Source organism: Motacilla alba, chromosome 3, assembly GCF_015832195.1.
Source record: "Motacilla alba alba isolate MOTALB_02 chromosome 3, Motacilla_alba_V1.0_pri, whole genome shotgun sequence".
Lineage (NCBI taxonomy): Eukaryota > Metazoa > Chordata > Aves > Passeriformes > Motacillidae > Motacilla > Motacilla alba.
This window is the reverse complement of record NC_052018.1, coordinates 1,659,913-1,674,633: the sequence shown is the minus strand read 5'-3', so window position 1 is coordinate 1,674,633 and position 14,721 is coordinate 1,659,913. Positions and strand designations below refer to the sequence as shown.

Here is a 14,721-nt window from a genome sequence, read left to right as displayed (position 1 = left end):
TTCCCAGTTTCCATGAGTCATTACCATTTCTCCAAGGGTCATTCCCTTTTTTCCAAGGGTTATTCCCAGTTTTCCTGGGAGTCATTCCCGTTTTCCCGGGGCTCGTTCCCGGGTTTCCGCTGCTCCGCGCCCGCACCGCCCTCCTCGAGAACATCAAACAGCCGCCGGCATTCCCATGGAAAAACTCCCGGATTCTCCTTCTCCGGGATCGGATCCGCGCGGGGCGGGACGGGGAGGGAGAGGGGCTGGGGAATTCCTGGGATTCTGGGGGTCATTCCCGGTTTTACGCGGTTTATTCCCAATTTTCTGTGAATTATTCCCGTTTTCCCGGGGTTATTTCCTGTGTTCCCGGGGTTATTCCAACACTTCTGAGAGTTATTCCCAGTTTTCCATGAGTTATTCCCATTTTTCTGTGAGTCATTCCTAATTTTCCAAGGGTTATTCCCAGTTTTCTGAGGGTTTATTCCCATTTTTCCAAGAGTCATTCCCATTTTTCCAAGGGTTATTCCCAATTTTCCCTGAGTCATTCCCATTTTTCCAAGGGTTATTCCCAATTTTCAGGGAGCTATTCCCGGATTCCTGAGTGTTATTCCCATTTTCCAAGGCTTCTTCCCAGTTTTCCGAGGTTTATTCCCATTTTTCCACGAGTCATTCCCATTTTTCTGAGTGTTATTCCCAGTTTTCCATGAGTTATTCCCATTTTTCTGTGAGTCATTCCTAATTTTCCAAGGGTTATTCCCAGTTTTCTGGGAGTTATTCCTAATTTTCCATGAGTCATTCCCCTTTTTCTGCGGGTTATTCCCATTTTTCCACAAGTCATTCCCATTTTTTTGAGTGTTATTCCCAGTTTTCTATGAGTCATTCCCATTTTTCTCTGACTTATTCCCAATTTCCCAAAGGTTATTCCCAGTTTTCCAAGAGCCATTCCCATTTTCCTGAGAGTTTTCCCCGTTTTCTGAGTGTTATTCCCAGTTTTCCATGAGTTATTCCCATTTTTCTGTGAGTCATTCCCATTTTTCTGAGTGTTATTCCCATTTTCCTTTGAATCATTCCCATTTTTCCATTGATTATTCCCATTTTTCCGTGAGTCATTCCCATTTTTCCAAGGTTTATTCCCAGTTTCCCCAGAGTTATTCCCATTTTTCTGTGAGTCATTCCCATTTTTCCAAGGGTTTTTCCCAGTTTTCTCAGTGTTATTCCCAGTTTTCCTGGGGTTATTCCAAAATTTCCTTGAGTCATTCCCATTTTTCCAAGGATTATTCCCAGTTTTCCAAGGGTTATTCCCAGTTTTCTGAGGGTTTATTCCCATTTTTCTGTGAGTCATTCCCATTTTTCCAAGGGTTATTCCCAGTTTTCCTGGGAGTCATTCCCGTTTTCCCGGGGCTCGCTCCCGGGTTTCCGCTGCTCCACGCCCGCGCCGCCCTCCTCGAGAACATCAAACAGCCGCCGGCATTCCCCGCGGAAAAATTCCCGGATTCTCCTTCTCCGGGATCGGATCCGCGCGGGGCGGGACGGGGAGGGAGAGGGGGTGGGGAATTCCTGGGATTCTGGGGGTCATTCCCGGTTTTACGCGGTTTATTCCCAATTTTCTGTGAATTATTCCCGTTTTCCCGGGGTTATTCCAATATTTCTGAGCGTTATTCCCGTTTTTCTGTGATGTATTCCCAATTTTCCATGAGTCATTCCCGTTTTTCCGAGGCTTAGTCCCATTTTCTCAAAAGTTATTCCCACTTTTCCATGAATTACTGCCATTTTTTTCTGGGTTATTCCCAGTTTTCTGAGAATTATTCCAAATTTTCCAAGGATTATTCCCATTTTTCCAAGGATTATTCCAAATTTTCCCTGAGTCATTCCCATTTTTCCGAGGTTTATTCCCATTTTTCCCTGAGTCATTCCCATTTTTCTGAGTGTTATTCCCAATTTTCCCTGAGTCATTCCCATTTTTCCAAGGGTTATTCCCATTTTTCCATGAGTCATTCCCATTTTTCCAAGGTTTATTCCCAGTTTCCCCAGAGTTATTCCCAGTTTTCTGGGTGTTATTCCCATTTTTCCAAGGGTTATTCCCAGTTTCCCTAAGTCATTCCCTTTTTTCCAAGGGTTATTCCCAGTTTTCCTGGGAGTCATTCCCGTTTTCCCGGGGCTCGTTCCCGGGTTTCCGCTGCTCCGCGCCCGCGCCGCCCTCCTCGAGAACATCAAACAGCCGCCGGCATTCCCCGCGGAAAAATTCCCGGATTTTCCTTCTCCGGGATCGGATCCGCGCGGGGCGGGACGGGGAGGGAGAGGGGGTGGGGAATTCCTGGGATTCTGGGGGTCATTCCCAATTTTCTGTGAATTATTCCCGTCTTTCCGGGGTTCTTTCCTGTATTCCCGGGGTTATTCCAACACTTCTCAGTGTTATTCCCGGTTTTCCATGAGTTATTCCCATTTTTCTCTGACTTATTCCCAATTTTCCAAGGGTTATTCCCAGTTTCCTGTGGGTTCTTCCCGGTTTTCCAAGAGTCATTCCCAATTTCCCGAGAGTTTTCCCAGTTTTCTGGAAAGAGAAGGGAGATCGCCAAAATTCCCAGGGAATTCCCAAAATCCCTTCCTGGAGTGGAGTCAGGGGTTGGGATGGGATCGAAAATCCATGGATGCCACCTGAAGAATTCCAGGATTCTGGGATCCAGGATCCACCCAGAGGCATTTTTATGGAATTTGGGGATGGAAAAGAGAAAAGGAATCCCGAATTCCCAGGGAATTCCCAAAATTCCTTCCCGGAGAAGAGTCAGAATGGGGCTGGATCCCATCCCAGGCTGGGAAAAGAGGGAATTCCCTGAAAAGGGGGAAGAATTTGGGAAAGAATTCCCAAAAATTCCCTGGGAACACCCAAGGAAAAGCTGGAGCACCCTGGAACCGGGGTTGGGATTGAAAATCCATGGATCCCACCGGAAGAATTCCGGGATTCTGGGATCCAGGATCCATTCCCAGGGATTTTTATGGAATTTGGGGATGGAAAAGAGAAATTGAATCCCGAATTCCCAGGGAATTCCCAAAATCCCTTCCCAGAGAGGAGTCGGGATGGGGATCCCATCCCATCCCAGGCTGGGAAAAGAGGGAATTCCCTGAAAAGGGGGAAGAATTTGGGAAAGAATTCCCAAAAAATCCCTGGGAACACCCAAGGAAAAGCTGGAGCACCCTGGAACCGGGGTTGGGATTGAAAATCCATGGATCCCACGGAAGAATTCCAGGATTCTGGGATCCAGGATCCGTCCTGCGGATTTTTATGGAATTTGGGGATGGAAAAGAGAAGGGAGATCCCCGAAATTCCCAGGGAATTCCTGAAATTCCTTCCCAGATTGGAGTCAGGGGTTGGGATGGGATGGGATTGAAAATCCATGGATCCCACTGGAAGAATTCCGGGATTCTGGGATCCAGGATCCACCCCGAGGCATTTTTATGGAATTTGGGGATGGAAAAGAGAAAAGGAATCCCGAATTCCCAGGGAATTCCCAAAATTCCTTCCCGGAGAAGAGTCAGAATGGGGCTGGATCCCATCCCAGGCTGGGAAAAGAGGGAATTCCCTGAAAAGGGGGAAGAATTTGGGAAAGAATTCCCAAAAATTCCCTGGGAACACCCAAGGAAAAGCTGGAGCACCCTGGAACCGGGGTTGGGATTGAAAATCCATGGATCCCACCGGAAGAATTCCAGGATTCTGGGATCCAGGATCCATTCCCAGGGATTTTTATGGAATTTGGGGATGGAAAAGAGAAACTGAATCCCGAATTCCCAGAGAATTCCCAAAATCCCTTCCCAGAGAGGAGTCGGGATGAGGATCCCATCCCATCCCAGGCTGGGAAAAGAGGGAATTCCCTGAAAAGGGGGAAGAATTTGGGAAAGAATTCCCAAAAAATCCCTGGGAACACCCAAGGAAAAGCTGGAGCACCCTGGAACCGGGGCCATCTCCCGGAATCCAGCCGCTCCAAGCCCGAATTCCCTGGGGAATCTCTTCCCGGTGTTTTTTTTTTCCCGGTGGGATGGGTTCGTGTTTTTCCCGGCCCGGCAGCGAGAGGGTTAACGCGGGAGGCGGCGCCGCCGCGATCCCGGGAAAATCCCTTCCCGCTTTTCCAGCCTCCATCCCGAGGTTTTCCCACCGCCCGAGCACCGGGAAGCTCCAGCGGGGGAGAGGATGCGGGAAGCCGGGATAACGGCGGGATGGAATCCCGTTATTCCCGGGTTATTCCCGCTGTGCTTTGGGGTTTTTTCCCGGTTTTTTCCCGGTTTTTTCCCGGTTTTTTTTTTGTGGATCCCGGCGGGAACGAGGCATCTCGGGAAGGAGGAGCAGGGGAGGCATCGCGACATCTCTGGGGCAGAGCTGGGAAAGCTGGGAAAGCGCCTGGAAAAGGAGCTGGGAGCAGCCACGGGAGCCGGGAATCGGCCGGGAAAGAACCGGGAATCGGCCGGGAAGGAGCCGGGAATCGGCCCGGAAGGAACCGGGAAAAGAAGCGGGGAAAATCCGGGAGAAATCCGGGAATCGGCGGGGAAGGAGCTGAGATTCGGCCGGGAAGGAATTTCAGGAATCAGCCGGGAAGGAAACGGGAACTGGACGAGAAGAAACCGGGAATTGGAAGGGAATCGGCCGGGAAGGAATTCCGGGAATCGGCCGGGAAGGAGTCGGGAATCGGCCGGGAAGGAATTCCGGGAAGGAGCCGGGAATCGGCCGGGAAGAAACCGGGAATCGGCCGGGAGGGAGCCGGGAATCGGCCGGGAAGAAACCGGGAATCGGCCAGGAAGGAATTCCGGGAAGGAGCCGGGAAGGAGCCGGGAATCGGCCGGGAAGGAATTCCGGGAAGGAGCCGGGAATTGCCCGGGAAGAAACCGGGAATCGACCGGGAAGGAATTCCGGGAATCGGCCGGGAAGGAGCCGGGAATCGGCCGGGAAGGAGCCGGGAATCGGCCGGGAAGGAGCCGGGAATTGCTCGGGAAGGAATTTCGGGAATCAGCCGGGAAGGAGTCGGGAATTAGCCGGGAAGGAGCCGGGAATCGGCCGGGAAGGAATTTCGGGAATCAGCCGGGAATCGGCGGGGAAGGAACCGGGAAAGGGTTTCGGGAATCGGCCGTGAAAGGATCCCGGGAATCGGCCGGGAATCCCGGCCTCCACAATTCCCGCTCCCGGGATTTTCCCGGGATTGAGGCAGCCGGAGGGGCGGGCAGGCCCCGCAGGATGGCGATGCCGCGAGCGCCGCTGCGCTGAGCATCCCGAGCTTCCCTCCGGAAAACCGGGAATTCCATCCGCGCAGCCAGGATGCCCAGGAACCGCGCCTTCTCCGAGCCGGAATTCTCGGCCGAATACTCCGCCGATTACTCCCTGAGCTTCCCCTCGGATCCCGACGGGAATCTCCGCCGCTCCCGGGAATCGCCGGCGCCGCAGGGCTGGGGGGGGGCCCTGCCCGTGCCTGCCGCGCTCCCGGCGCTTTTCCTTCTCGCCGGAATCCTTGGAAAAGCTCTACCAGACTTATTTCCGCCGCCAGCGCCACGAGACGCTGCTGGTGCTGGTGGTCTTCTCCGCCCTCTTCGACTGCTACATCCTGGGAATGTGCGCCGGCTTTTCCCGAGTGGAAAAACTTTTCCCGGCGCTGGCGGCGCTGGCGGGCTTGGTGGCGCACGGCTCGGTTTTCCTGCTGCTGAAATCCCGGCTGCTCCCGGAGGATTTCTCCCAGCGGTTCCTGCCCTGCGGGCTGTGGGCGCTGACGGTGGCGCAGCTCTGGGCGCTGCTGGGGCTGGAATTCCAGAGGAGTTTTCCCGAGGCGGTGGACGCGGCGGGCTGGCAGGCGTTCTTCGCCTTCTCCTGCTTCCTGACGCTGCCGCTGCGCCTGGCGCGGATCCTGCTGCTGGCGGCCGCCTCCTGCGGCGCCCACGCGCTCGTCCTGGGAATCCTGCAGCTCCAGAGGGGCCGCGACGGCGCGGAGCCGGGAGAGGTGGCCAGGCAGGTGCGGGAACGGGGCGGGAATGGGGCGGGAATGCCATGGATAGAGAGGTTGTGGCCAGGCAGGTGCGGGAATGGGGCGGGAATGCCATGGATGGAGAGGTTCTGGTCAGGCAGGTGCGGGAACGGGGCGGGAATGGGGCGGGAATGCCATGGATAGAGAGGTTCTGGTCAGGCAGGTGCGGGAATGGGGCGGGAATGGGGCGGGAATTCCATGGATCCAGGGGAGGTGGCCAGGCAGGTGCGGGAATGGGGCGGGAATGGGGCGGGAATGCCATGGATAGAGAGGTTCTGGTCAGGCAGGTGCGGGAATGGGGCGGGAATGGGGTGGGAATTCCATGGATCCGGGAGAGGTGGCCAGGCAGGTGCGGGAATGGGGTGGAAATGGGGCGGGAATTCCATGGATCCGGGAGAGGTGGCCAGGCAGGTGCGGGAATGGGGCGGGAATGCCATGGATAGTGAGGTTCTGGTCAGGCAGGTGCGGGAACGCGGTGGGAATGGGGCGGGAATGCCATGGATCCGGGGGAGGTGGCCAGGCAGGTGCGGGAATGGAGCAGGAATGGTGTGGACATGGTGCGGGAATTCCATGGATGGAGGGGTTGTGGCCAGGCAGGTGCGGGAACGGGGCGGGAATGGGGCGGGAATGATTGGAATTCCATGGATGGAGTGGTGCTGGCCAGGCAGGTGCGGGAATTGCATGGATGGAGGGGAGGTGGCCAGGCAGGTGCGGGAATGGGGCGGGAATGGTGTGGGAATGGTGGGAATTCCCTGGATCCGGGGGAGGTGGCCAGGCAGGTGCGGGAATGGAGTGGGAATTCCGTAGATGGAGTGGTTCCTGCCAGGCAGGTGCGGGAATGGAAAGGGACTGGTGTGGGAATGGTGGGAATTCCATGGATGGAGGGGTTCTGGCCAGGCAGGTGCGGGAATGGACAGGGAATGGACAGGGAAAGAGGTGGGAATGGTGGAATGGGCAGGGAATGGGCTGGGAATGGTTTGGGAATGGGGTGGGCCTGGCACGGATCCTGCTGCTGGCGGCCGCCTCCTGCGGCGCCCACGCGCTCGTCCTGGGAATCCTGCAGCTCCAGAGGGGCCGCGACGGCGCGGAGCCGGGAGAGGTGGCCAGGCAGGTGCGGGAACGGGGCGGGAATGGGACGGGAATGCCATGGATAGAGAGGTTCTAGTCAGGCAGGTGCGGGAATGGCGCGGGAATGGGGTGGGAATTCCATGGATCCGGGAGAGGTGGCCAGGCAGGTGCGGGAATGGGGTGGAAATGGGGCGGGAATTCCATGGATCCGGGAGAGGTGGCCAGGCAGGTGCGGGAATGGGGCGGGAATGCCATGGATCCAAGGGAGGTGGCCAGGCAGGTGCGGGAATGGGGCGGGAATGGGGCGGGAATGGGGCGGGAATGCCATGGATGGAGGGGTTCTGGCCAGGCAGGTGCGGGAACGGGGCGGGAATTGGGCGGGAATGCCATGGATCCGGGGGAGGTGGCCAGGCAGGTGCGGGAATGGACAGGGAATGGTGGGAATTCCATGGATGGAGAGGTTCTGGCCAGGCAGGTGTGGGAGTGGACAGGGAATGGTGTGGGAATGGTGGGAATTCCATGGATCCAGGGGAGGTGGCCAGGCAGGTGCGGGAATGGGGTGGGAATGGGGCGGGAATGGGGCGGGAATGCCATGGATCCGGGAGAGGTGGCCAGGCAGGTGCGGGAATGGGGCGGGAATGGGGCGGGAATGCCATGGATCCGGGGGAGGTGGCCAGGCAGGTGCGGGAATGGAGCAGGAATGGTGTGGACATGGTGCGGGAATTCCATGGATGGAGGGGTTGTGGCCAGGCAGGTGCGGGAACGGGGCGGGAATGGGGCGGGAATGATTGGAATTCCATGGATGGAGGGGTTGTGGCCAGGCAGGTGCGGGAACGGGGCGGGAATGGGGCGGGAATGATTGGAATTCCATGGATGGAGGGGTTGTGGCCAGGCAGGTGCGGGAACGGGGCGGGAATGGGGCGGGAATGATTGGAATTCCATGGATGGAGGGGTGCTGGCCAGGCAGGTGCGGGAATTGCATGGATGGAGGGGAGGTGGCCAGGCAGGTGCGGGAATGGGGCGGGAATGGTGTGGGAATGGTGGGAATTCCCTGGATCCGGGGGAGGTGGTCAGGCAGGTGCGGGAATGGAGTGGGAATTCCGTAGATGGAGTGCTTCCTGCCAGGCAGGTGCGGGAATGGAAAGGGACTGGTGTGGGAATGGTGGGAATTCCATGGATCGAGGGGTTCTGGCCAGGCAGGTGCGGGAATGGACAGGGAATGGACAGGGAAAGAGGTGGGAATGGTGGAATGGGCCGGGAATGGGCTGGGAATGGTCTGGGAATGGGGTGGGCCTGGCGCGGATCCTGCTGCTGGCGGCCGCCTCCTGCGGCGCCCACGCGCTCGTCCTGGGAATCCTGCAGCTCCAGAGGGGCCGCGACCGCGCGGAGCCGGGAGAGGTGGCCAGGCAGGTGCGGGAATGGGGCGGGAATGGGGTGGGAATGGGGCGGGAATGCCATGGATCCGGGGGAGGTGGCCAGGCAGGTGCGGGAACGGGGCGGGAATTCCATGGATGGAGGGGTGCTGGTCAGGCAGGTGCGGGAATGGGGCGGGAATGCCATGGATCCAGAGGAGGTGGCCAGGCAGGTGCGGGAATGGGGCGGGAATTCCATGGATGGAGGGGTTCTGGCCAGGCAGGTGCGGGAATGGAGCGGGAGTGGGGTGGGAATGGTGGGAATTCCATGGATGGAGGGGTTGTGGCCAGGCAGGTGCGGGAATGGAGCGGGAGTGGGGTGGGAATGGTGGGAATTCCATGGATGGAGGGGTTGTGGCCAGGCAGGTGCGGGAATGGAGCGGGAATGGGGTGGGAATGGTGGGAATTGTGGAAAAGCGATGGGAATGGAGCAGGAATGGAGAGGGAATGGACAGGGAATGGGGTGGGACTGGTGTGGGAATGGTGGGAATTCCATGGATTGAGGGGTTCTGGCCAGGCAGGTGCAGGAATGGAGCGGGAATGGGCTGGGAATGAGATGGGAATGGTGGGAATTCCATGGATGGAGGGGTTCTGGCCAGGCAGGCGCGGGAATGGAGCGGGAATGGTCTGGGAATGGGAAGGGAAGGGTGGGAATGGGGCAGGAATGGACGGGAAATGGTTTGGGAATGGGATTGGAGTTTTTCCAGGATTTGGGATTTGGGATTGGAGCTTTTCCCCCCGGGATCTGGAAACTGGGATGGGAGGTTTTCCCACAGATTTTGGGATCTGGGGTTGCCTCTGTGCTGGAGCTTTTCCTGCAGAATTTGGGATCTGGGATTGAAGATTTTCCTGCAGAATTTGGGATTTGGGATGGGAGCTCTTCCCACAGAATTTGGGATTTGGGATGGGAGCTCTTCCCACAGGATTTGGGATCTGGGGTTGCCTCTGTGCTGGAGCTTTTCCCTTAGGATTTGGGATCTGGATCAGAACTTTTCCCACAGAATATTTGGGATTCAGGATCGCTGCTTTTCCCACAGAATTTGGGATTTGGGATCCGGGATCTCCTCCGTGCTGGAGCTTTTCCTGCAGAATTTGGGATTTGGGATTGGAGCTTTTCCTGAAGAATTTGGGATTTGGGATCGGAGCTTTTCCTGCAGATTTTGGGATCTGTGATTGGAGCTTTTCCTGTAGGATTTGGGATTTGAGATTGGAGCTTTGCCCGCAGAATTTGGGATTTGGGATTGGAGCTTTTCCCACGGAATTCGGGATTTGGGATGGGAGGTTTTCCCACAGGATTTGGGATCCAAGCTCTCCTCCATGTTGGAGCTTTTCCCGCAGGATTTGGGGCCTGGGATTGGGACTTTTCCTGCAGAATTTGGGATCTGGGATCGGAATTTTTCCCACATCAATTGGGATATGGGATTGAAGATTTTCCCACAGAATCTAGGATTTGGGATTGGAGATTTTCCTGCAGAATTTGGGATTTGGGATCAGAGATTTTTCCCACGGAATTTGGGATTTGGGATGGAAGCTTTTCCCACAGGATTTGGGATCCGAGATCTCCTCCATGTTGGAGCTTTTCCCACAGAATTTGGGATTTGTGATCGGAACTTTTCCCACAGAATTTGGGATACAGGATTGGAGCTTTTCCGGCAGATTCTGGGATCCAGGATCTCCTCTTGCCTGGAGCTTTTCCCACAGGATTTGGAATTTGGGATCCGCCATCTCCTCCGTGCTGGAACTTTTCCCACAAAATGTGGGATCTGGGAAGTGTTTCGGATCCCGGGACACATTGGGAGGGGTTTTTTTGGGATAAGACTCATGGAAGGGCAGCAGGACACTCATGGAAGAGCAGCTGGAATGGGATGGGTGAGACGATTCCCAGGGTTTTCGGCATTCCCGGGATTTTCAGCATTCCTGGTGTTGCCAGCTTACTGTGGCCATCCATGGGATCAGGATCAAATCCCATGGATCAGGAACCAATCCATAGGGTCAGGATCTGTTCCATGGGATCAGGATCCAATCCATGGTGTCAGGATCCGATCCATGAGGTCAGGATCCAATCCATGGGGTCAGGATCCATCCCATGGATCAGGATCCAATCCCATGGATCAGGATCGAGTCCTCAGGATCAGGACCCAATCCATGGGATCAGGATCCATCCCAAAGGGACATGATCCGACCCAAGGATGGGATCCATCTCATGGGATCAGGATCCAATCCTGTGGGGTCAGGATCCAGCCAATGGGATCAGGAGCCAACCCATGGGGTCAGGACCCGGCCAATGGGATCAGGATCCAGGCCATGGAATCAGTATCCAATCCCTGGGGTCAGGATCCAATCCATGGGGTCAAGATTCAGCCAAGGGGATCTGTATTCATCCCATGGGATCTGGATCCATCTCATGGGATCAGGATCAATCCTGTGGGGTCAGGACCCAGCCAATGGGGTCAGGATCCAATCCATGGGATCAGGATCAAATCCATGGGGTCAGGATCAATCCCATGGATCAGGATCCAATCCTATGGATCAGGATCTAGTCCTCAGGATCAGGATCCAATCCATGGGGACAGGATCCAATCCATGGATCAGGATCCAATCCCGGGGGACAGGATCCATCCCAGGGGAACATGATCCAACCCAAAGATGGGATGCATCCCATGGATCTGGATCAATCCTGTGGGGTCAGGATTCAATCCATGGGGACAGGATCCCATCCATGGGGACAGGATCCAATCCATGGGATCAGGATCAAATCCATGGGGTCAGGACCCAGCCAATGGGATCAGGATCCAATCCATGGGATCAGGATCCAATCCCTGGGGTCAGGATCCAATCCCTGGGATCAGGATCCCATCCACGGGGTCAAGATCCAATCCATGGGATCAGGATCCCATCCATGGGGTCAAGATCCAATCCATGGGATCAGGATCCCATCCATGGGGTCAGGATCCAATCCCTGGGATCAGGATCCAATCCATGGGATCAGGATCCATCTCATGGATCTGGACCAATCCCATGGGATCACCCGGGATCCACCCCCCGCGCTGGATGTTCCCGGTTGGCTGGAACAGGATTTTGCTCCCGAATTTCTGGCCGTTCCCGGGAATGCGGATTCAGAGCCCGGCCGTGTTTTTCCGGAGCTTTCTCGCTCCGAGGGCTGCAATTCCCAGGGAAAGGCGCCACGTGATCCGCTCGGAGCAGCTGCCTTCCCCCGGGATCTCCTGGGACCCCCCGGGATCCCGGCCCAGCCGCCGCCTTTTTCCAAAACATCTCCGGGATTTTGAATCCCGGGAGTCCCCCGGGGTGCTCCCGGGGCCGCTTTTCCCCCTGAATTCCCGAGGTTTATCCCGAAATGGGATCCGAGGTTTTTCTTCAGGGTTGGAACAAAGATCGGGGCCGTGCTGGATCCGCTCGTCCTGGAATTCCTCCTTGTTCATCCCGGAGATCCCATGATCCCAAATTCTGGCTGGTTCTTCCCAAATACCCTGCGATCCCAAATTCTGACTGGTTCTTCCCAAATACCCTGCGATCCCAAATTCCTGCTGTTTCCTCCCAAATCTCCCATGATCCTAAATTCTGGCTGGATCTTCACAAATATCCTGCGATCCCAAATTCCTGCTGGATCTGCTCATCCTGGAATTCCTCCTTGTTCATCCTGGAGATCCCACGATCCCAAATTCTGACTGGTTCTTCCCAAATATCCTGTGATCCCAAATTCATGTTGTTTCCTCCCAAATATCCCGCGATCCCAAATTCTGGCTGGTTCTTCCCAAATACCCTGCGATCCCAAATTCCTGCTGTTTCCTCCCAAATATCCCGCGATCCCAAATTCTGATTGGTTCTTCCCAAATATCCTGCGATCCCAAATTCCTGCTGGATCTGCTCATCCTGGAATTCCTCCTTGTTCATCCCGGAGATCCCACGATCCCAAATTCTGGCTGGTTCTTCCCAAATATCTTGTGATCCCAAATTCCTGCTGGATCTGCTCATCCTGGAATTCCTCCTTGTTCATCCTGGAGATCCCACGATCCCAAATTCTGACTGGTTCTTCCCAAATATCCTGTGATCCCAAATTCGTGTTGTTTCCTCCCAAATATCCCGCGATCCCAAATTCTGGCTGGTTCTTCCCAAATATCCTGTGATCCCGAATTCCTGCTGTTTCTTCCTGGAGATCCCACAATCCCAAATCCCCACTGTTTGATCCTGAGATCCCAAATTCCCTCCTTTCCACCCCAAAGATCCTGAGATCCCAGGTCCCTGCTGTTCCATCCCAAAAAATCCCTGATCCCAAACCCCTGCCATTCCATCCCAAATATCCCTGACCCCAAATTCCCGCCGTTCCTTCCCGAGTATCCTGTGATCCCAAATTCCTCTTCTTCCTTCCCGAATATCCCGTGATCCCAAACCCCTGACATTCCATCCCAAATATCCCGTGATCCCAAATCCCTGCTGTTCGTTCATTCCCAAATATCCCAAATATCCCAAATTCCTCCTTTTCCTTCCTGAATATCCCAAATATCCCAAATTCCCGAATAGCCCGAATATCCCAAATTCCGAATATCCCGAACATCCCAAATTCCCGAGCATCCCGCGATCCCAATCCGCAGCTGGTGTCCAACGTGGCGCTGTACGCCTGCGTGGTGGCGGTGGGCGCCATGTCGTGCGTGATGGCCGACCGGAAGCAGCGGAAGGCGTTCCTCCCAGTTCCCATTGTTCCATCCCAAATATCCCAAATTCCCGAATATCCCGTGATCCCAAATTCCCGAGCATCCCGCGATCCCAATCCGCAGCTGGTGTCCAGCGTGGCGCTGTACGCCTGCGCGGTGGTGGTGGCGCCATGTCGTGCGTGATGGCCGACCGGAAGCACCGGAAGGCGTTCCTCCCGAATTCCCACTGTTCCATCCTGAATATCCCAAATTCCCGAATATCCCCAATATCCCAAATCCGGGCCCGTTCCCATCCAGCGTGGCGCTGTACGCCTGCGCGGTGGCGGTGGCGCCATGTCGTACGTGATGGCCGACCGGAAGCACCGGAAGGCGCTCCTCCCGAATTCCCACTGTTCCATCCCAAATATCCCAAATTCCCGAGCATCCCGCGATCCCAATCCGCAGCTGGTGTCCAACGTGGCGCTGTACGCCTGCGCGGTGGCGGTGGGCGCCATGTCGTACGTGATGGCGGACCGGAAGCACCGGAAGGCGTTCCTGGAGGCGCGGCAGTCGCTGGAGGTCAAACTCAACCTGGAGGAGCAGAGCCAGCAGCAGGTGGGGACGCCGGGAACGCGGGAATGCGGATCGGGAATGGGGATCGGGAATGCGGGAATGGGATCGGGAATGGGGGCGGGAGTGAGATTGGGATTGGAATGGGAATGGGATTGTGAATGAGATCAGGAAGGGGAATGGGATTGGGAATGGGGTTGGGAATGGGAATGGGTGTGAGATGGGAATGGGATGGGGATGGGATTGGGAATGGGGTTGGGAATGGGGATTGGGAATGGGAATGGGAATGGGAATGGGAATGGGAATGGGAATGGGATTGGGAATGGGATGGGAATGGGAATGGGAATGGGAATGGGAATGGGATCAGGAAGGGGAATGGGATTGGGAATGGGATTGGGATGGGAATGGGTGTGAGATGGGAATGGGAGAGGATGGGATTGGGAATGGGGCTGGGAATGGGGATGGGGAATGGGAATGGGAAAGGGGATGGGATTGAGATTGGGATGGGAATGGGATTGGGAATGGGATTGGGAATGGGAATGGGTGTGAGATGGGAATGGGATGGGGATGGGATTGGGAATGGGGTTGGGAATGGGGTTGGGAATGGGAATGGGAATGAGATCAGGAAGGGGAATGGGATTGGGAATGGGAATGGGATTGGGAATGGGATTGAGATGGGATTGGGGCCAGGAATGGGGTTGGGAATGGGAATGGGAAAGGGGATGGGATTGGGATTGGGATGGCAATGGGAATGGGAATGGGAATGAGATCAGGAAGGGGAATGGGATTGGGAATGGGATTGGGAATGGGAATGAGATGGTGAATGGGAATGGGATTGAGAATGGGGCCGGGATACCCAGTGGGATTTTAGGATTGTGGTGGGAGGTGGGAACACAATGCCAGGTGGGAATGGGAATGGATCAGGAATAGGGCTGGGATGCTCAGCAGGATTTTGGGATCGAGGTGGGAGGTGGGAACGGGATCCCGAAATACAGGTTCCGGAGCGGATTCCATCCCTGTTCCCACTGGGATGTCCCTGGGGCT

The 14,721-nt window shown here is 55.8% G+C and overlaps 1 protein-coding gene across 1 annotated transcript in view; it reads left to right on the top strand.

Annotated features, from left to right (window-relative positions):
* The first annotated feature begins 5,281 nt into the window (after positions 1 to 5,281).
* ADCY3 (adenylate cyclase 3) overlaps positions 5,282 to 14,721 on the top strand; it is a 44,709-nt gene continuing 35,269 nt past the window's right edge. Inside the window, 3 exon segments of the mRNA XM_038133256.1 lie at positions 5,282 to 5,407; positions 5,409 to 5,966; positions 13,573 to 13,722. Of these exon segments, the coding sequence (XP_037989184.1) occupies positions 5,282 to 5,407; positions 5,409 to 5,966; positions 13,573 to 13,722 (834 nt within the window).